This window comes from Salvelinus fontinalis, chromosome 24 (assembly GCF_029448725.1).
Source record: "Salvelinus fontinalis isolate EN_2023a chromosome 24, ASM2944872v1, whole genome shotgun sequence".
Classification (NCBI taxonomy): domain Eukaryota; kingdom Metazoa; phylum Chordata; class Actinopteri; order Salmoniformes; family Salmonidae; genus Salvelinus; species Salvelinus fontinalis.
In genome coordinates this window covers 2,677,777-2,701,709 of record NC_074688.1, presented here as the reverse complement: position 1 = coordinate 2,701,709, position 23,933 = coordinate 2,677,777, and the positions used below count along the sequence as shown (strand labels likewise).

General features: G+C 42.7%; 1 protein-coding gene across 1 annotated transcript in view; it reads right to left on the bottom strand.

Moving 5' to 3' along the window:
* atp1b3b (ATPase Na+/K+ transporting subunit beta 3b) overlaps positions 1-21,391 on the bottom strand; it is a 41,124-nt gene extending 19,733 nt beyond the window's left edge. Inside the window, exon 1 of the mRNA XM_055879379.1 lies at positions 21,067-21,391. Coding sequence (XP_055735354.1) covers positions 21,067-21,187 — 121 coding nt within the window. The 5' untranslated portion in view covers positions 21,188-21,391. The remainder of the gene's footprint in view (positions 1-21,066) is intronic.
* Between the last annotated feature and the right edge of the window lie 2,542 nt (positions 21,392-23,933).

The window sequence follows — 23,933 nt, the reverse complement described above, 5'->3', positions numbered from 1 at the left end:
ATAAAAGATGGCTTATTTCCCTGAAGCTGCATTTTGGTCTGATGATCCTTCTCTCCTCTCCTCGTCCGAGGATGAGGAGAGCGACAGCCTTTACAACACTTCTCAGATTAAGCCTTTATCCATGACCTTTATTATTCAGAGCCTTTATCCGTAAACTGCATCGTGGACCCAGTTTTAGCATTCTCTTTCTTTTCGTCAATTTTTACCTTCATGGCTGATAAACACGCCCCCGTTAAAGCGACTTAGGGTAAAAAAATCTAACCAATCCTTGGTTCTCCTGTGATTTGAAAATCCTTTTTCTGCAAAAGAATCAAGCATGGGCCTTGGCGAGGAAAACTGATGAAACAGCTGATTGGCTGCTTTTTAGGCAATTGAGAAATAAATGGACCGGAGGAATAAAAAAGGCAAAATCTAGGTATTTTCTTGATGCTATGACAGAGTCTGCTGGTGATCCCGTTAAATTCTGGAAAACTGTCAACTCACTTAAACAAGGAAACTCTTTGACTTCCCTGCCAAAGCAAATTACATCGGAATCTGGGATCATAAACCGAACTGAAATTTGTGATGTTTTTAATAAGCATTTTATTTCGGCTGGTTTTCTTTTTGAAATAAAAAATTGCCAACATGATCCTGACCGGTCTATTGTTTCAGTCCCTCGGCCTTCAGCTGATGTGGAAAACAGTAAGACGGTTTTTAATTTTCAAAAAGTCACAGAAGATGAGGTCTTATCTGCACTATCTGCTATAGATTCTAATAAACCATTAGGCGCTGACAATCTGGATCCATATTTACTCAAGTGTGCGGCACTTATTATGGCTGGTGTAGTGACGCATATTTTTAATCAAACATTTGTTGTAGGAAAGATTCCTACATCTTGGAAAACAGCTTTTTGTTTTACCACTCCTCAAGGGAGGTGATGGTTTGGAATTGGATAATTATCCATAGCCTATGCTACAGTAATATAAAGACAGAACGCGCGTTTAATTTACCCACTACATCTGGCTTTTTCGTTGCTTTAAATCAGTGCACGTGCGGAGCACTCTCTCACAGTGTTTTCTCTCTCTCCATCAACTCCATTAAAATTGCATCCAAAATAGATAATCCTGTTCTAGATTGATAAATAGCCCAATATCTAGATGTCCTAGCCTACTTCTTTCAGGTAATGAATTCAATATTAGGCTTATATTTAGCTAATTAATATGGGTTATGCATAATAAGATTCTAACTTATAGCCTCTGTCTCTTGTGCAATACGCAAGCACCTGTGCTCCGCTGGCCTCGCCTTAAAAAACGCTCCTTAGCTCTTGGAGTCCCATGCAGAAAAACTAGACTAGAATAGCTTGACGGACATCTTTTAATTTTTTTTTTTCTTTTTTACATTTCTTATACCAATAGACTATTTGAAGAGGGTTGCAAGCTCTTTTCCACTGAATGTTGAATACAGCAGCCAATTGTAACGGCTTTCCTCCTCCTCTTCATCAGAAGAGGAGGAGCAGGGATCGAACCAAAATGCAGCTGAGTTTGTAGACATGATTTATTAACGAAAAACACGAACTCGACTAATACACTAACAAAAACAAATAAACGGTGTAGACAGACCTAGACGACGGACTCACATAACACACGAGAACGCACGAACAGGGAAAAAAACCTACACATAAATGACACTGAACAAACAAACCGAAACCAGTCCCGTGTGGCGTAACGACATACACAAACACAGGAGACAATTACCCACAACGAACACTGTGAAAACACCTACCTAAATATGACTCTTAATTAGAGGAACGCCAAACACCTGCCTCTAATTAAGAGCCATACCAGGCAACCCATAAACCAACATAGAAACAGAAAACATAGAATGCCCACCCAAACTCACATCCTGACCAACTAACACATATAACAAACTAACAGAAATAGGTCAGGAACGTGACACCAATAGAACTCACAGCTAGATTAAAACGAAAGCAAACGTGCGACGGAGGAAGGCTATAGCAGTTCTTTATTCAGGCCCATAACCATTCAATCTTTATGAAGAGAAGTTAAAGCCTTCTGTATCTAATTCTAGTCCTACATTATTCAAGGGTGTCATTAGGATGAAGATAGGGACAATGGAACTTATTTCATTTACCTGTTGAAAGCAAGAAAGTAATAAAACAACAATAGAGAGAGAAAGAGGAGCTAGGCTAATAACATTAGGGGAAATATTATTAAAGGTACTGTATATACAGTATGCATCAGCCTACTAATTATACCAATAGGCCCCATTATATTTTCAAATTAAAATTGCTAGCCTATACTTGTAGGCCGCATGTGCTGCACCAGAATCACATGTTCTCTTCTGGTTTATGATGGTTTGATAGATGTGCCTAATTCCAGTCCATATAATACAATACACTAATACAGTTCAAACTCAATACGATTAACCTACTGGAGCTAGTTCCATTTATTTACCCAAGAGAGCATATAGCTAGATACCTCTATGGGCTTTTATGTTTTTCTGTTGTGCGGAATGTGCAGTTGCCTATATCATATATATTGGATAATGGCACAATCATTTGGGCTTTTTGGGGCTTGGACTCATTAAATGTCATTAATGTAGGGCTCATAAAATGCATTTAATACATGGCTCATCAGGCTCAGGTAGCATCAGGTTTGAATATTCATGCTGTTCAAAGCTCTAATCAAATCTAGACATATTTTTATGCTTTATAATGCTTTAGAATGACAATGGTTTTGGCAGGAAATAACGGGTTACCTGGGAGAAAAGTGATTTATTCTCGGGATGGAACAATTGTAAAATACAGGGAAAATATTCAGTTCTACTCCCATCCTTAGGCCACATTACTTCAGACAGCCTTTTTGTATTTTTTGTCAAAAACGGATAGAGCCTTTTACATTGATGGACCACAGAGATGTCAGACGGGCTATCTGTAATTTGTCTGACATTTCATACATGTCAAACGTTTAAATGAGTGCCTTTGTTATGTCTTTAATGAATCTTTGTCCAGGCCGTGAGCTTTAGAAAAGATGAGTGGAAGGGTCTGGACCCAATGGGTCACGTTTTTTACTTGGTCGCCTGTAACTGAACCTTGTCAACCACATACCTTTGTGTGGCTGCGACCCTCTTCAGTGGTGGGTCATGGGGGTTATTAATACCCAAAGGAGAGGGTCAGAGGGGCTGGGGACTAGGGGTATGGTGGGTGTCCCAGGGAAAGTAAAGACTAGGGTTGGGGTGTGTGTGTGTGTCAGAAGGAGTGAGGATCAGGTGTGTGTGTGGACTAGGAGTGAGTTGTGTGAATGTGTCCCAGCGGAGGTGGGGACCAGGGGTGTGGAGGTGTACATTACAGAGCCCAAGGAATGCCAAGAACACGTGGTGGGCAAATCAGACAGCTCTTTGGGAAAGTGTTTTAACTTCTGTAAAGTGACACGCATGAGTGAATGGTCTCACCACAGGCTTTGGTGCTGTCCTTACTTTTTCCATGCATCTATGTCAACATACACACGCACATAGAGGAACACAAATATGCAATTACTCACACACCAAGTCTCTCACACACCAGCCCGGTTCATGCATCATAGGTCATTTATTTCCATGTTCATACCAGGCCCGTGACTCAAACCAGCCCTTCCCCTTTAACCTTAAAACCTAATCCAGTCCAAGACAGAGTCACAAACTCAATCTCCCTGCCTGTCCCAATACACTCCCAATACACAATCAACTAGGGGGAAATCAGATTTTCAGATTTTTATTCTATATTTATAATTAAATTAAATATATGCAACGAATTTCCAAGAACAGGTTCCTGTGCCAATGTACAACACTCAACCAATAAGCAACGCATACCGGTTGCCGATTTGAGCGCTTATCATCACGGTTTGCGTTTTCATCACAACAATCAAGTATGTAAATCTCGACAAAGAGAAAATACATCCCTCCATACTTATCATCGAAGGCTTGGTTTGACAATCTCCGAATGTCATGAAACTTTTTGCTGTTTTGTAACAGATGTCTTTTTTCCATTAATCGAATTGCCGTTGCGCAGTTTGGATGCTGGAATTATATCGGAGTGAATGAACGTGCACAGGTAGCCTACAGGAGACGTTTGAAGTAGCCCAATCAGATTAAAACATTGTGACTAGTTGTGTTTATGCCACACAATAAATACATTTAAAAAAAAATTAAATGACAAATATTTAGGAGCACAGGATGACCTCGGAGAATGATGATGGGCAACAGACAGTGCCATCAGCATCAGAAGTAAAAATACAGCCAGACTCTCATGCTACTATGCCTTTGTTTAATCTTTTGAGAGTAGACCCACAACTGATCCAAATGGAATTAAAACGTTCAAATAACAGGGGTTTTGCCCCATTATTCAAATTACGTTTTCACTGCAGTTTACAGCCTAGAGTAGAACTGTACTGAATTGAAAACAATAATACAATTACTCATTGGATCGTGGTGTTATAGGCTAGTCTGCGTAGAATAATTGTAATGTCCCTAAACAAGATCAATAGGGTAGCTTTTTGAGCTGTGTGTCTTCACTGTTCTTTCGTGTGCAATGATGCACTTGGCCTCTCCACTGCCTATCAGCTATTCCTCTATACTGTGGATTATTTTTGAAAATTGGCGCATTTGAATAACTGTCCACGTGTAGTTTCTCAGCCAACAAGCAAATGATATCAAAAATGTCTATATCACGTGTCAAACTGATTCCACGGAGGGCCGAATGTCTGTGGGTGTTCGCTCCACCCTTGTACTTGATTAATGAATTAAGGTCACCAATTAGTAAGGAACTCCCCTCACCTGGTTGTCTAGGTCTTAATTGAAAGTAAAAACCATAAACCCACACACTCGGCCCTCCGTGGAATGAGTTTGACACCCCTGGTCTATATCAATATACTATTCCCCATGGTAGAAACATTGTCCTATTCTATTGCCATTAGGTGCAAGAAAGATAGTCTATTCCAAACAGACTCTGGGACAGTTGTGAGACGATAGATCCCAAATTCATACTCTAACGACCCTGGGTTTATAAGCGCGGAAATCAACTCTGCCGCTGTCGATAGCGCGCCGGACCTCGGGCTAGAAGGTCGAGGGTTCGAGACCTGCTCCCTGCTGTTTCATTACAATACATTCAGTAGGCATAAACTAAGTACAAAAAAGTGGTGTGCGATGTGCTCAAGTCTGCCCACCGTTATATGCACTTTAATGGTAAATGGGAAGTGCACTTCAATTACCAGTTGAGAAATAAACATAGCTATTTTTAATTGAGGATATCAAAAAAGTTAACACGTGATTTAATTTAGATTTGTTGCGAAATGGTTAGGTTAATAAAATCACGTTTCACGCCAACGGCAAGGTATAGCAGCAGCTCTTGCTCTGTCTGACAGATTTTCTGGTTAAACTAGGCTCATATCTGTATGCGGTGCATGTGTGATAAAATAAGAATCATAACGACTAACGAAAATACTAGGAGTGTGCCGAAATGGCCATACTCGTATATGTACATTGACAGTTGATCGTCGGATCGGATGATACTCGTGATCTAAAAACCGGAAGTGTTTTAATATGCTTAAATAAGTGTGTGCAAAATACTTCCCTGCACCTTCTCACTGCAAAAAAAAGCTGCAGATTAGGAGCAACGTGCAGAGGGGTGTGTGAGTGTCTCTGTGTGTCCTCAATTTGCAGCAGGCAGCCAAGTTTGCTGTCACTCAGTCAGAATGCGCTTCAGCGTTTCATCTTTTTCCATACCCTTGCTCCGCTTGTTAGATGTTATGCACATTGACAGCTTGGTAGCAAACGCCCTTGCCATGGGATTTATCATAGTAGCAGGCAGCAGCAATCTAAATGATCATTCCGAAAACATGCAAGGAAATGACGAAGCAAGTGGATGAAGAAATACAGCTTCACTCTATCCAATCAGAGCAACAGGATCAATGTGCCGGCCGCCCTTCTCTTTAAAGACAGGCAGTTGAGTTTTTTTAGACCGCGTCGAACCTCTCACATGACTAATTGACGTGAGAAAGATGCGTGCTGGCGTATATAATGGTACTCAGCGATGTGTTGGCTCCAAAAATAACGCTTTGTATTCAGGACATTTAGCTCTTTGCCACGTTTGTTTTTTGCAGGGTTTTTTGTGCCTTATTGTAAACAGGATGCATGTTTTGGAATATTTGTATTCTGTGCAGGTTTCCTTCTTTTCACTCTTTCATTTAGGTTAGTATTCTGGAGTAACTAAAATGTTGTTGATCCATCCTCAGTTTTCTTCTATCACAGCCATTAAACTCTAATTGTTTTAAAGTCACCATTGGCCTCATGGTGAAATCCCTGAGCAGTTTCCTTCAAATCCGGCAACTGAGTTAGGAAGGACGTCTGTATCTTTGTAGTGACTGGGTGTATTGATACACCACCCAAAGTGTAATTAATAACTTCACCATGCTCAAAGGGATATTCAATGTATGCTTCATTTTTGTTTTACCCATCTAGGCATCTACCAATAGGTGCCCTTGTTAGTGAGGCATTGGAAAACCTCCCTGGTCTAAGTGGTTGAATCTGTGTGTCACGTTCCTGACCTATTTCTGTTAGTTTATGTGTGTTAGTTGGTCAGGACGTGAGGTTGGGTGGGCATTCTATGTTTTCTGTTTCTGTGTTGGTTTTTGGGTTGCCTGGTATGGCTCTTAATTAGAGGCAGGTGTTTGGCGTTCCTCTAATTAAGAGTCATATTTAGGTAGGCGTTGTCACAGTGTTCGTTGTGGGTGATTGTCTTCCGTGTCTGTGTCTGTACACCACGTGGGACTGTTTACGGTTTGTTCGGTTTGTGTAGCCTATGTTCCTATTCTGCGTTTTTCTTGTTTTATGTAAGTACGTCGTCTAGGTCTGTCTACACCGTTTGTTGTTTTTGTTAGTTTAATCAAGTTCGTGTTTCGTTAATAAAATATGTCTTTTCACTACGCTGCGCCTTGGTTCCCTCAATACTCCTCCTCTTCCGAAGATGTAGAGGAGGAGGAATGCCGTTACAGAATCACCCACCAATCCAGAGCCAAGCAGCGGAGTAAACGGAGTAAGGGACAGGAAAAGAAGGAGGAATGGACTTGGGACGATATATTGGACGGGAAAGGTTGCTACACATGGGAGGAGATCCTGGCTGGTAGGGATCGCCTCCCATGGGAACAGCTGGAGGCACTGAGGAGAGCAGAGGCTACCGGAGAGAGGAACCGGAGTTATGAGGGAACGCGTCTGGCACGGAAGCCCAAAAAGCCCGTGAGTAACACCCAAACATTTCTTGGGATGGAGGCTAAGAGGTAGTGGGCCAAGGGCAGGTAGGAGACCTGCGCCCACTTCCCAGGCTTACCGTGGAGAGCGGGAGTACTGGCAGGCGCCGTGTTACGCAGTAGAGCGCAAGGTGTCTCCTGTACGAGTGCATAGCCCAGTGCGGGTTATTCCACCTCCCCGCACTGGTAGGGCTAGATTGGGTATTGAACCAGGTGTCATGAGGCCGGCTCAACGCATCTGGTCTCCAGTGCGTCTCCTCGGGCCGGCATACATGGCACCTGCCTTACGCATGGTTTCCCCGGGCCGGCATACATGGCACCTGCCTTACGCATGGTTTCCCCGGTTCGCCTACATAGGCCGGTGCGGGTTATTCCACCTCCCCGCACTGGTCGGGCGACCGGGAGCATTCAACCAGGTAAGGTTGGGCAGGCTCAATGCTCAAGTGAGCCAGTATGCCTCCAAGGTCCGGTATTTCCGGCGCCACCTCCCCGCCCCAGCCTAGTACCTACAGTGCCTACATTACGCACTAGGCTACCAGTGCGTCTCCTGAGCCCTGTTCCTCCTCCATGCACTCTCCCTGTAGTGCATGTATCCAGTTCGGTGCCTCCAGTTCCGGAACCACGCACTAAGCCTCCTGTGCGTCTCCAGAGCCCTGTACACACTGTTTCTTCTCCCCCTACTAATCCTGATGTGCTTGTCCTCAGCCCGGTGTCACCAGTGCCGGTACCACGCACCAGGTATAGAGTGGGCTTTGAGAGTACAGTGTGCCCTGTCCCTGCTCCCCGCACTAGTATGAAGGTGCGTGTCCTTAGCCCGGTGCCTCCAGTTCCGGCACCACGCACCAGGTCTACAGTGCGCCTTATCCGGCCAGAGCCATCCGTCTCCCCAGCGCCATCTGAGCCATCCGTCTCCCCAGCGCCATCTGAGCCATCCGTCTCCCCAGCGCCATCTGAGCCATCCGTCTCCCCAGCGCCGTCTGAGCCATCCGTCTGCAATGAGCCTACAGAGCCGTCAGCCAGACAGGAGCCGCTAGAGCCGCCCGCCAGACAGGAGCCGCTAGAGCCGCCCGCCAGACAGGAGCCGCTAGAGCCGCCCGCCAGACAGGATCTGCCAGAGCCGCCAACCAGACAGGATCTGCCAGAGCCGCCAACCAGACAGGATCTGCCAGAGCCGCCAACCAGACAGGATCTGCCAGAGCCGCCAACCAGACAGGATCTGCCAGAGCCGCCAACCAGACAGGATCTGCCAGAGCCGCCAACCAGACAGGATCTGCCAGAGCCGCCAACCAGACAGGATCTGCCAGAGCCGCCAACCAGACAGGATCTGCCAGAGCCGCCAACCAGACAGGATCTGCCAGAGCCGCCAGCGAGCCATGAGCGGCCAGAGCCGCCAGCGAGCCATGAGCGGCCAGAGCCGTCAGCGAGCCATGAGCGTCGAGAGCCGTCAGCGAGCCATGAGCGTCGAGAGCCGTCAGCCAGCCATGAGCGTCGAGAGCCGTCAGCCAGCCATGAGCGTCGAGAGCCGTCAGCCAGCCATGAGCGTCGAGAGCCGTCAGCCAGCCATGAGCGTCGAGAGCCGTCAGCCAGCCATGAGCGTCGAGAGCCGTCAGCCAGCCATGAGCGTCGTGAGCCGTCAGCCAGCCATGAGCGTCGTGAGCCGTCAGCCAGCCATGAGCGTCGAGAGCCGTCAGCCAGCCATGAGCGTCGAGAGCCGTCAGCCAGCCATGAGCGTCGAGAGCCGTCAGCCAGCCATGAGCGTCGAGAGCCGTCAGCCAGCCATGAGCGTCGAGAGCCGTCAGCCAGCCATGAGCGTCGAGAGCCGTCAGCCAGCCATGAGCGTCGAGAGCCGTCAGCCAGCCATGAGCGTCGAGAGCCGTCAGCCAGCCATGAGCGTCGAGAGCCGTCAGCCAGCCATGAGCGTCGAGAGCCGTCAGCCAGCCATGAGCGTCGAGAGCCGTCAGCCAGCCATGAGCGTCGAGAGCCGTCAGCCTGCCATGAGCGTCGAGAGCCGTCAGCCTGCCATGAGCGTCCAGATTCTTCAGTCAGCCATGAGCTGCCCTTCAGCCAGAACTGCCCCTCAGTCCAGAGCTGTCTCTCTGTCCGGAGCTGCCTTTCAGTCCGGAGTTGCCCCTCTATCATGATCTCCCTCTCTATCTTGATCTACCTCTTTATTCTGATCTATCCCTCTGTCTTGTGCTATCCCTCTGTCTTGATCTATCTCTCTGTCCCGGTGCTGTCCCTGTCATTGATGTTACTAAGGGGATTTTGTGGGGGTAAAATGAGGGTGGACATTCTTAGGGGGAGATGGAGGCTAGGATGGATTATGGTGGGGTGGGGACCTCGCCCGGAGCCTGAGCCACCACCGTGGTCAGATGCCCACCCAGACCCTCCCCTAGACTTTGTGCTGGTGCGCCCGGTGTTCGCACCTTATGGGGGGGGGGGTTATGTCACGTTCCTGACCTATTTCTGTTAGTTTATGTGTGTTAGTTGGTCAGGACGTGAGGTTGGGTGGGCATTCTATGTTTTCTGTTTCTGTGTTGGTTTTTGGGTTGCCTGGTATGGCTCTTAATTAGAGGCAGGTGTTTGGCGTTCCTCTAATTAAGAGTCATATTTAGGTAGGCGTTGTCACAGTGTTCGTTGTGGGTGATTGTCTTCCGTGTCTGTGTCTGTACACCACGTGGGACTGTTTACGGTTTGTTCGGTTTGTGTAGCCTATGTTCCTATTCGTGCGTTTTTCTTGTTTTATGTAAGTACGTCGTCTAGGTCTGTCTACACCGTTTGTTGTTTTTGTTAGTTTAATCAAGTTCGTGTTTCGTTAATAAAATATGTCTTTTCACTACGCTGCGCCTTGGTTCCCTCAATACTCCTCCTCTTCCGAAGATGTAGAGGAGGAGGAATGCCGTTACACTGTGTTTGAAATTCACTGCTTGACTGAGGGACCTGACAGAAAAGATTCTGTGTGGGGTACAAAAATCACGTTAAACACTATTATTGCAGACAGAGTGAGTCCATGTAACTTATTAAGCAAATGTTTACTCCTGGACTTATTTAGGCTTGCAAATAGCAAAAGGTTTGAATACTTATTGACTCAAGACATTTCAGTTTTTCATTTTTTATTAATCTGTAAACATTTCTAAAAACATAATTCCACGTTGACATGATCTGTATGGTGTGTAAGCCAGTACTATGACACATCTCAATGTAATCCATTTTTAAATTCAAGCTGTAACACAAGATGTCGAAAAGGTCAAGAGGTATGAATACTTTCTGAAGGCAGTGTGTGTGATGGGGCGTTACCAACGGCAGCACCGCTTTATCAAATGTTCATATTGATCATTTAGGCTACGCCGTGAAAAAACTGTTTTCATGGGACACAAATCCAAAATGTATGCAAGTGCAAAATTGAATGGTTCTAACCGAAAGAGTCCCCAAACATACATGGTTCTGCAATGGGATACGCGTAGGCTAATAGACCTACTTCTTCCGTGCGCATTTGGTATCCAGCAGTGTAGTTAGGCCTAGTGATGTTGTCAACCATCATCAGCTGACCCAGGAAATATTTTTCTGACAAACAGCTGTTGTGATAGACCTATAGCACACCTTGCAAAAACAGCCAGTGCGGGAAAACGATGTTCGGAAGAATGTCCAGAATATTTGGATTTCTCATTCGTTGCACCAGTGAAGACAGTTGTGATCAACGTTAGATCCAATTCAATACCCCTACATTTAAATTGATTATCTGCCATTGTCTGCTTGATTTACAGCAGGGTCTAGAAGATTTAACAGAGGAAGCATCAAGGTAATCAGTTAATGTTTTCATATGTTTCTGTGCGTCGGATTGGAAACTGTGTCGAAGCTACTGTGCGCAATTGTGTAGGATAGCCTACACTATTGTGCGAACACCCAAAGTATTTTCCTTTTATTATTAAAGGGCATTTAATGACAACAAATGAGTAGCCTAGTGGGCTTTAAACAAAATGTATGCAGCGTAGTACCTTCGACAAAACGGCACGTAAGCGATGATCAGGGTGTTTCTTGGGTTACTTTGATATGTAAAGTGGATGAGATGCGCAGTCTGTGTTCGACTTGGTTAAATCGGAGAGGTCGGAGTCTAACTTCATGGAGAAACTTGTTGCTCAAACCTATGATGGCGTTGCCGTAATGGAATGTATCTGCGATTTGTATTCACAGTTAAGTACCCCCCTGATCCCTGATTAAGAGGGTCTCCACCACTCCACTACCAGTGTCAACTCTTCTGTCATGAACTGAAACCATGTCTCATGTGCCCTCGTCCACTGGTACATTGAATGTTTCCTCTCCAAGCACGGTGACTAGCCCCGTCAATGTTCTCTCATTACTGTATGCAGAGTCAATCACATACACAATCATTTGTTTATTTAAACAATACAAAACATACAAACAACATCACACAAACATCAACTACATCACACCTGCCCAGACCTACAAGTACCAGTCAAAAGTTTCTAACTTGTAGAATAATAGTGAAGACATCAAAACTATGAAATAACACCTATGGAATCATGTAGTAACCAAAAAAGTGTTAAACAAATTATGTTTTATATTCTTCAAAGTAGCCACCCTTTGCCTTGATGACAGCTTTGCACACTCTTGGCATTCCCTCAACCAGCTTCACGAGGTAGTCACCTGGAATGTATTTCAATCAAGTTTGTGGAATTTCTTTCCTTCTTAATGCGTTTGAGCCAATTAGTTGTGTTGTGACAAGGTAGGTGTGGTATACGGAAGATAGACCTATTTGGTAACAGACCAAGTCCATATTATGGTAAAAACAGCTCAAATAAGCAAAGAGAAATGACAGTCCATCATTACTTTAAGGCACGAAGGTCAGTCAACACGGAACCTTAAGATCTTTGAAAGTTTCTTCAAATGCAGTCGCAAAAATCATGAGGCACTATGATGAAACTGCCTCTCATGCAGACCTCCACAGGAAAGGAAGAACCAGATTTACACCTGCTGTAGAGGATACATTTCATTAGAGTTACCAGCCTCAGAAATTGCAGCCCAAACAAATGCTTCACAGAGTTCAAGTAACAGACACATCTCAACATCAACTGTTCAGAGGAGACTGCGTGAATCAGGCCTTCATGGTTGAATTGCAGAAAATAAACCACTACTAAAGGACACCAATAAGAAGAAGAGACTTGCTTGGGCCAAAAAACACGAGCAATGGACATTAGACCAGTGGAAATCTGTCCTTTGGTATGATGAGTCCAAATTTGATATTTTAGGTTCCAACTGCCGTGTTTTTGTTTTGTGAGACGCAGTAGGTGAATAGATGAGCTCCGCATGTGTTATTCCCAGCAAGTGCTCAACATATGTGGGAACTCGTTCAAGACTGTTGAAAAACCATTCCAGGTGAAGCTGGTTGAGAGAATGCCAAGAGTGTGCAAAGTTGTCAAGGCAAAGGGTGGCTATTTTGAAGAATCTCAAATATAATTTGATTAACCATAACTTTTGGACTTTATAACATTTCCAGAAGGCATGGATTATTGAGTCATCATTGTTTTACACTTAAGACATGATTCTGCTGCTGTGCTGTAGAATTTGGGAATTTTGTCTCTTGTATAATACATTCTATTCATTACTTTATAAGGGATTAAGCGTACATGTAAATTCCGTTAACTGTAATTTTGTTAGTTATATTCCAATATTTCCTCCATTTTATGCCAATATCAGTTCTTTTTAAGTATTGGTTCCAATAGTTTCTATTTTTTTCTAAGAAATTGTCAGTTGGATAGGCTCTCTACACTGTTTTGTATAGCCAACCTTTCATATGAATTTCCTTTTCTGACTCAAATAGAATTCCCTTAAGATTGCTCTGATGTCCAAAAGATGTACACATCTAAAATGTGTGATATAAAACTGAACACCTCAACACTTGTCCTGCAATGAAGTCAAGCCTCTGAATACCTCAAGTCATACCTCATACCCTAATTCAAATCACTGCTGTGATCCCTTCCCAACACTGTAAGTAGCCCTCTCATTCCCAATCCCCATAATATTTTTACTAAATGTTTTTGGTTAAAATAATTTGTTTGACGATTTTTTAAAGCACTTTGTCGTCTTTATGTGGTTTGCGCCTATACCGTGGGTCTCCCATCCTCCAAAAATGTTAAAGTCACCAGCCTCCACGGGCGTAGATATAGGAGAGGAGACAAGGCAAGAAAGTAACTTTAGACTATTGAGATGTCCCCATGTCTCCTCTAGCTCCCTCGCAAAACCTTAAAATAGACATGGAAAGCGCATCTCCCTCTAAGACTCCAATGATCACTGGGACAGAAGATATGGTTGTTTTTTAAAATCAGGGGCGACGATCATATCACACTCAAAATCGCTTAAGTCACTCATTTTCTAAAGTTCAATCGAACAGTAGCTGAATGCCTCGATGCCCGTCTGCTTGCTTTACATAGCAAGCCACGGCCACGTGACTCACTGTCGGTAGGAGCTAACCATTCTCATGAAAGTGGTGGTGTACCTAATAAACTGTATAGGGAATAGGGTGTCATTTGAGGCGCAACCTATCGATCTTCCTCCAAGTGAGCACCTAAACCTGACCAATCTACCACCTGGAAACAACCTGGTCTCTAAAGGCATGCTAATGTAACAGTATAACTTTACGTCGTCCCCTCGCCCCAACACAGGCGCGAACCAGGGACCCTCTGCACACATCAACAACAGTCGCCCACGAAGCATCGTTACCCATCGCTCCACAAAAGCCACGGCTCTTGCAGAGCAAGGGGCAACACTACTTAAGTCTCAGAGCAAGTGACGTAACTGATTGAAATGCTACTAGCGCGTACCCGCTAACTAGCTAGCCATTTCACATCCGTTACACTAAGACAATGCCGTCATATTTGTTTATAGGGACGCACGAGGCGAAGACCTGCAAGGGGCATTTTACGGCTTTCTTAACCTGTCTAGGCTGAGGGTGCCGCTAGCGGCACTCCCCCCCCACCCCCACTGAAAAGGCAGAGCCGCGAAATTCAAAAAAAATATTTTTTTTAAATATTTAACTTTCACACATTAAAGTCCAATACAGCTAATGAAAGACACAGATCTTGTGAATCCAGCCAACATGTCCGATTTTTTAAATGTTTTACAGGGAAGACACAATATGTAAAGATGTAAATCTATTACCTAAAAACACATTAGCATAATCCACCATCTTTTATTTGTCCACCAACACCAGTAGCTATCACCAATTCGGCTAAACTAAGATATTTATAGCCCCTAACCAAGAAAAAAACTCATCAGATGACAGTCTGATAACATATTTATGGTATGGGATAGGTTTTGTTAGAAAAATGTGCATATTTCAGGTAGATGGCATAGGTTACAATTGCACCCACCGTCACAAATGGACTAGAATAACTACATAGAGCAACGTGTTTACCTACTTACTAATCATCAAACATTTCGTAAAAATACACAGCATACACTAATCGAAAGACACAGATCCTGTGAATACAGACAATATTTCAGATTTTCTAAGTGTCTTACAGCGAAAACACAATAAATCGTTATATTAGCATAGCACATAGCACATAGCAGCCCAGCATTGATTCTAGCCAAAGAGAGCGATAACGTCAACATCGCCAAAATATATTATATTTTTCACTAACCTTCTCAGAATTCTTCAGATGACACCCCTGTAACATCACATTACAACATACATATACAGTTTGTTCGAAAATGTGCATATTTAGCCACCAAAATCATGATTAGACAATGTGAAATGTAGCCCAGCTGGTGAGAAAATGTCCGTGCGCCATATTAGACAGTGATCTACTCTTATACATAAATACTCATAAACGTGACTAAAAAATATAGGGTGGACATCGATTGATAGACAATTTAATTCTTAATACAATCGAGGAATTACATTTTTTAAATTATCCTTACTTTTCAATACAGTTTGCGCCAAGCGAAGCTACGTCAAAAAACATGGCGTCCTAAGCCACTAACATTTTTCGACAAACACGATTTATCATAATAAAAATGTCCTACTTTGAGCTGTTCTTCCATCAGTATCTTGGGCAAAGGATCCTTTCTTGGGTGTAATCGTCTTTTGGTGGAAAGCTGTCCTCTTGCCATGTGGAAATGCCAACTGCGTTCAGCATGAACTGGAAGCGTGCCCAGCGATTCACAGCGTTTCAGAAATAAATGTCCCAAAATCGCACTAAACGGATATAAATTGCTATAAAACGCTTTAAATGAACTACCTTATGATGTTTTTAACTCCTATAACGAGTCTTAACATGACCGGAGAAAGATTACTCCCAACACTAATGCTTGGAACAGGTGCGGGTCGGTGTCCTCCACGCGCATAACGCAGCTCCAAAAGACTTACTAGCTACAGGGTTTTTAAATTTATAGTGCCTGTGAACGCGCAATCGACCCCATTCAAATCGTCATCACGTAAAGGCATCCAGGGGAAGACGTAAGCAGTGTCCGTATACTCATAGCAATAACTGTGGCCTTTTAACTGACTCCAGATCAGGGGCCAACATTTCTGAAATCTGACTCCATGTCAGGGAAATTGCTGTAGAATGGGTTCTGTTCCACTTAGAGACAAAATTTCAACTCCTATAGAAACTATAGACTGTTTTCTATCCAATAATAATAATAATATGCATATTGTACGATCAAGAATTTTGTGGGAAGCCGTTTCAAAAATTACACGATTAGCATAAATAGTGACAACAGCGCCCCCAGCCTCAACAGGTTAACTCACCAACGCGTAAAAGGAACAGCGCGTTTCATTGATAAAGCCCCAGAACTTGGTGATTGTTGGCTATGTGAAAGAGCAGCATCACTGCCACATGGCTGCTCCTATTGAGAGGAAAAACATCATTTTTATTCCCACTACTTCCGTTCCAAATGGCACCCTATTCCCTATGTAGTGCACTACTTTTGATCATGGCCTATATATAGTGAAAAGGGTGCCGTTTGGGTGACAGTCACATAACAACCCGGTCTGTTTGCTGCATCAACTCTTCATCTACCATTGCCTCTGTCCCCTCCCCTCTAGCACTGCCACGAGATTATTATATACTGTATATATTTTTTACTTTGAGACATACTCAGTTCGTACTGAAATCGCTCAATTATTATTTTCTGAGGGACCCCTTTGCCGGTGCACTCATTTATGCACATGGCATTTGTTGATGTCGCAGTATGGCCCTTTGAGGTATCCAGACACACACTGGCCTCAGCATATATGTTTGTGTTGACCAATTGTGTGTGTTTAAAGGTGTGTGTCTCAGACCTGTGTTCAAATACGATTTAGGGTATTTAAATTACTTTCAAGACATTTCGAAGTAACTATTTGGATATTGTCTTTGAAATTACAAGTAGTAGAATATTTGAATGCACTTGGAAATACACTTGAAAAGTATTGGCATGTATTTGAATGTATTTTTCAAGAACAAATATTGACTCAATGCATTGAACGCATGTCTGTTTGGTCCTAGGGGTATTTGAAATAATACATTTGGAAATAAGTATTTTGAAAATAGTTTCAAATATTTGGCCAAATACTGAAATACACAGAAAATAAGAATTTAAATAAATACTTTTGTTGTGTAGTGTGTGCATGCGTGTGTTTATCAGTGATAAGCATGATGGATAGCTGGAGAAAATAAGCTACAATAGCAGCCAATTTACCTACCCAAGGCTGGCTTGTAGGGCTAGATTTAATCCCATTGCGTTTTGTCCGCTATGCACGTTTTAAAGGCAATGTTCCCATGTTCGCAGAGACAACATTCATGGTAAAGGCTGCCAGAGAGGAAGAGGGCTGACTCTGCCCCAAAATCGTGTCACCGCAAAAATAAAGCGAGGTTTGTTGTATGGATATGTTGTATGGCGGTCAACATAAAATTCAATGGCTAATTTGCTACGTAAAACCTATTTGGGTGAATAGAAGTTTCGTAATGCTTAGATTGTTGCGCATGTACTGATATTAAGTGGACACACTTTGAGCCAAATTATTTTATATTAGACTTGTGCCTGTTAACATGCATATCTGCAATCTCATTAGCTGAAATGTTTCCGCCTGCTCCAGGCTCCTCCCACCTGCCTTCCACCTTTTCTGACATTTCTTTCAGAGGGGTTGGTTTAAAGCAGAAGTCAAAATTTGGTTGGACCTTGTGTACAATTGACAAAGTGATCTTAATCTTAATTTATTCCCATTGTTAGAATGGAGAGTCCTTTATCTTCTCAGTGCATAGACAATCTTTGACGCTGCATATGTCGGCTCAATCGGAAATTACCTTTACATTTCAATCGCACTATAACGTGGATCTTCCGAGGTCTGGATTGAGTGTAGGCCCTAATCCACAGGGACATAAACCAGAGAGTTGTGCAGATTGAGAGGAATGAGAGAGAGCAAGACGGCCAAAACCTGAATATTAAAGGGATACTTTGGGATTTTGGCAATGATCCCAAAATAACTAGCATTAGCGCAATGACTGGAAGTCTATGGGTATCTGCTAGCATTAGCTCGTAAAACTACCTCTAACTTCCTTCATGGCTATCTACTTCCATGCTAGCAGATACCCGTACACTTCCAGTCACTGCGCTAATGCTAGTTAGCGTTGGCTCGCAAAACTACCTCTAACTTACTTAATACCGGACACAAATACATACAAATGGTATTCACAAGTTTATCTGACTCTGGGGAAGTAGATAAAAAGGCAATGACAAAATACCAAAGTATTCCTTTAACTCGAGTCCAATCCTTTTCTCTCTTCAATAACAATCCCTCTCCCCATCAGTGGTGTAAAGTACTTCAGTAAAAATAAAAAAGTACTACTTATGTACTTTTTTGGGTATCTGTACTTTACAATTTCTATTTGACAACATTTACTTCACTACATTTCTAAAGAAAATAATGTACTTTTTTACCTCATACATTTTCCCTGACACCCAAAAGTACTCATTACATTTCAAATGCTTGTCAGTGATAGGACAGGAAAATGGTCCAATTCACACACATCCAGATCTCTGGTCATTTCTACTGCCTCTTATATGGCAAACGCACTAAACACAAATGCTTTGTTTGTAAATTATATCTGAGTGTTGGAGTGTGCCCCTGGCTATCAGTAAATGTAAAAAAAGAAATGGTGCCGTCTGGTTTGCTTAGTATAATGAATGTGAAATTATTTATACTTCTCCTTAGTATATTTTAGCAATTACATTTACTTTTGATACTTACAGTTGAAGTCAGACGTTTACATACACTTAGGTTGGAGTCATTAAAACTCATTTTTCAACCACTCCACAAATTTGTTGTTCACAAACTATAGTTCTAGCAAATCAGTTAAGACATCTACTTTGTGCATGACACAAGTAATTTTTCCAACAATTGTTTACAGGCAGAGTATTTCACTTATAATTCACTTTATCACAATTTCAGTGGGTCAGACGTTTACATACACTAAATTGACTGTGCCTTTAAACAGCTTGGAAAATTCCAGAAAATGATGTCATGGCTTTAGAAGCTTCTGATAGGCTAATTGACATCATTTGAGGCAATTGGAGGTGTACCTGCGGATTTCAAGGCCTACCTTCAAACTTAGTGCCTCTTTGCTTGACATCATGGGAAGATCAAAAGAAATCAGCCAAAAAAATGTGTTTACCTCCTTGGGAGCAGTTTCAAAAAGGTACCACATTTCTCTGTACAAACAATAATATGCAAGTATAAACACCATGGGACCACACAGCCATCATACCGCTCAGGAAGGAGATACAGATTAATGTACTTTGGTGTGAAAAGTGCAAATCAATCCCAGAACAACAGCAAAGGACATTGTGAAGATGCTGGAGGAAACAGGTACAAAAGTATCTATATCCACAGTAAAACGAGTCCTATATCAACATAACCTGAAAGGCCGCTCAGCAAGGAAGATACTGCTCCAAAACTGCCATACTACGGTTTGCAACTGCACATGGGGACAAAGATTGTACTTTTTGGAGAAATGTCCTCTGGTCTGATGAAACAAAAATAGAACTGTTTGGCCATAATGACCATCGTTATGCTTGGAGGAAAAACATGGAGGCTTGCAAGCCGAAGAACACCATCCCAACCGTGAAACACGGCGGTGGCAGCATCATGTTGTGGGGGTGCTTTGCTGCAGGAGTTGCCTAGCTCTACCTTCCCCACAGCATCAGTAAGCCTACCATTTTCCCATGTTTGTAGCCTACTAGAGTATAAACCATATTCAAGGGCATGTGTTGAGAAGGAATCAGCGGAGCACAATTATGCCACAGTTAACTTGCACAATTACAATCACACACAGATGCCCACCAACACATGCTCACACAATCTTCTGCTTTAAAACTGAGCTACGGCATGTCTGCATTTATGTGCTCAGTATTTCGCTCAAATCTAAAATGGATTTATGCTCCCTGCAACTCAAGACCAGCGTAGAGAGAAAACCCCCACTAATTATCATTGACAGTAGGCTACAAATTGTGTGTCTGCTGTGCCCAATGTGAGAATTGATTTGACCTTGAGAATTTTAGGAGGATAGTTTAATGGGGAACGTATGAACGATAAATAAATTATAGCATGACTGACTGCACGCGAGTAGTGGCCGAGAAATAGCTTCGCTCTATTACTGTGTTGCAGAAACAAAGTGTCACTAACCATAACCTGTCGACATTTTTGGCAACATAGTTTCAAATGAACCTGGATGAGATCAGTGCCTGGAACAATTATATAATTTAATGCCTTCAGAAACTCAACGAAGCGTCCAGATTCCGGAGACCCACTACATTTCACAGTTCTGTGTGTCACAATACTTTCCAATAGTTTATTGTAGAATTTAGCCACACAATATCTGCATATACCTACTATGAATGAAATAAGAAGGATGATATGACAGGATGAAACAGTGTATGCATGCCCCATATCCCTTGCCAGCCTCGTGCAAGACTGCTTCTCAAGAGGATACAAGGTGCGTTATAGGTTATTCTAAGAACATTTTAATGGGGGAAGTGTTGGTAAGGCTACAGGCCGATTATTATTAGGATATATCTAGTATGCTGTAATGCCTGTTTATGTTAATTCCATTGCGATTTATTCCGATACATATTAGCCTACTGACCTGGTTAAAGCAGCCTAGATTCGGCCTTTTAGGCTCCGTCATTTTTGAAAATGACAAATCGTTTTAAAATTGTAATCCTCCCTACACTAGTGACCTAATAGTTAATAACTCGCAAATAACTGGGCAAAAAAGCCTATTTCGAGCCATGTGTGGAAACATTGAGAGAGAAAAAAAAAATGAATGGACACAGTTTAACATTTTTATTCCAATATTTTAAGTCCGGGGACATAAGGAAATCATGTATTCAAGGCTATAGCCATTGCAGTTGATATGTAAAATAAATTCAGTAGATCAGTGACCGTAAGGAATATTTGGTTATAACGGGGAAGGTGCCTACAGAAGGGAAAAAAAACATTCCGATCCCATTAGATCAACTTTGATTGGCTGTTGCCATTATTGCGGCGAAAATCACGACGAACAAACGTCTCAGTTATGTAGGTCTACTTAAAAAAAAAACATAGGCTATTTATTGAATGATCAAAATTAATAAACACATTTGCATCCAAGGCTGCATTCACATTGATCAACGATTAAAGCCGGTCAATGAGACTTTCTATGGCTATGAATTGTCACATCAATGGGAAATATAATTGTTTTAATATGCAAACCCGATCAGATCTCGTCACAAACCTGTTTCTTACCCCAGCTTTTAGCGGTTCGGCCAATAAACTCTCCTGTTCGTGGGTTGTAGATAGAATCTTTCCAGGAGGACGTCTGCGGCTTGTCTCCGTCAGCGGCGGGTGTCTCCTCCTTGGTCGACATGGTTGGCTTTGGGTTGTTCAAAATGATGACCGTAGATGGTTAAGAATGTTATAATGCCCAAACGGTCAATAAACGATGGTTTGCCTCTGTTTTATATTAAAAAAATGATCGAGTGTTATTTCCGACCCAATATAGCCTAGTCCCTTCCGGCTACCCTCTCCACACTGCTACAGTACTGCAGCAACTGAGTTGGAGAATTCGCGTTAGAAGCATCTCAGCGCATGCGCACTTTCGGCATTCAAAACTCTGAGGACTGGTTCATTCGATTTGTTATTTATAATCTTAAAAGGTTCTATTGTTTTTAAGTAGGCTAGATTGATTTAGATTAGGGATGGGCAACTTTGATGGGGTGGGGGACACAAAAAAGACTGAACTCGTCATGAGGGGCCACAGTGGCTGTGTGTCTGCCTACCCACATCCATACACCTCCAACCTTGACAGCAAAACATTTTAGCAGCCCTCATGACAGCTAAGAGAAACAATTTATGTTTTAAAGTTAATTTCCTACAATTCTGCACATTTTCCCATGGGGCATAGAGAACATTTTGCAGTTTTAAAGCAAGTTTGCTGCAATTCAATACATTTTGCCATGGGGCGGAGAGAAGATTTAACCATTTCTAATATAACTGATTGTTAATGGGCCCCACCCAGTCGGTAATTCAATCATGCTTACAAGTTTAGATAGCTGGCCACTAGACTAATTTACCAATCGTAATTATTTTTGCTGAAATGGGCTAATTGAGTGATTGCAATGCACAAACACATTTAGAAATTGCACCTTGTGTATTCTATTATTCTAACTCTCAAAAGTAAGTTGAGACCCTGACTGTTATTTTGTGAGAATGGCCCCGGCCTTTCCCTGGTCTGAGTTGCCCATCCCTGATTTCGATATAGTTCTGGTGAGGTTTGAGAAGGCTGTAGGCATATGGCCAATGACTAACCTACTATTTTTGTGATCAATAGCCCTCTATTTGATAAATATTCAGTGATGGCAATGCCGCATCCATATCAATCTATGATGCTGGTTTTTCACTTTGTCAGTGTTTATATGTTCTGTTAGCGCTGTCATGGAGCCTAGAGTTTAGAGGTCTGAAGGGAAGAAATCTGATGGAGCCAGCTGCAACTGGAGGGTTGCTGTCATCAGGGGTGTATACATTACGCCAATTCTGTAAAACGTTTCTTAAACGGAACGAAACAGGCAGGGGCCTACCTGAACTTGTCTAATAGAAATACATTTTAGTGGTAAAATTGAACAATTTTGCAACTGTTTGGACTAATGATTACACCCCAGTATCCTAGATTACCTCGATTAACCTGTACCCCCCCCACACATTGACTCGGTGCCAGTACCCCCTGTATATAGCCTTGTTATTATGTAATTTCCATGTGTTACTGTTTAAAAAAAAAAAAAAAAATCACTTCAATTAATTTAGTAAATAGTTTCATAACTCTATTTCTTGAACTGCAGTGTTGGTTAAGGGCTTGTAAGTAAGCATTTCACTGTAAGTTCTACACCAGTTGTATTCGGCGCATGTGACAAATACAATTTGATGCCACTGCCATCTCCTGATGTTTTGCCCTTGAGCAAGGCACTTAACCCATACACTGCTCCAGGGACGCTGCACTGTGGCTGATCCTGTACTTCCAACCTCTCGATGTGCATGTGTTTGTGTGTTACCTGGGTGGGTCTCTCCAAGAAAATGGATAATTAGGTTCCTCTTTAGCCAGAGGAAATATTTAGTGGGAGTGAGCTTGCAACTGGAGGGATGCTGGTATCAGAATCTCAGGTGCCTAGTACCATTTGTGACCTTGAAAAAGCCACATCACCACTAACCTGGCACTGCTCTGGGCTGACCCGAGGGGCTTCCAGCCTCTTATGAAATAACTGGGGTGGCAGGTAGCCTACTGGTTAGAGCATTGGGCCAGTAACCTGAAAGGTTGCTGGATCGACTCCCCGAGCTGACAAAGTAAAAATCTGTCGTTCTGCCCCTTAACAAGGCACTGTTCCCTGGTAGGCTGTCATTGTAAATAATAATTTGTTCTTAACTGGTCAAATGAAAAAACTATGTATGAATTTATGGATGGATCAAATGCCGAGCCCCGGATGTAAGTGTGAAGTTTTTCAAAGGGTACATTCAAGTAGTCTAAAGTGGTTTCCTCTCCAGTCTCAATGCCTACTCAATTAATCTGTACTAATGTTTTCACCTATCCCATGATTTCAGATCGGTGCAGAGGAAGAGGAAGCTCCTTGAGACTATTGAGGTGCACCCATCTCTAAAACAGAAGGCCTTGGCAAGGCTGAGAGAGGATTTCACTCTGGGGATTTCTACTCTCAAAGGATTACGCTCAAGGATTAAAGAACGGGTCATAACATTTTACCTACCCACACACTTAATAATTTAGTCACCAATCAAACCTACATCTTACCCATTAAACCAAGAGGACATTTTCTAAATCAGTGTTTCTCAATCTTGGTCCTGCGGACCCAAAGGCTGCAGAAAATGTTAAGGCAGTAGCACTAATCAACTCAACATCAAATCAATGATTAGTGGAATCAGGTGTGTAAAACAAAAATGTGCACCCCTTTGTGTCCCCAGGACCAGGACTAAGAAACACAGTCCTAAATAGAAGGCTAACTGACACAAGGAAATGTAGTGTCCAAGAGATAAATACCTAAACTTGGAGAAAATTCTTCTTGAAAATACTAATTTAGCCCAAATTATGTTTGTTTATGTATATTTACAGA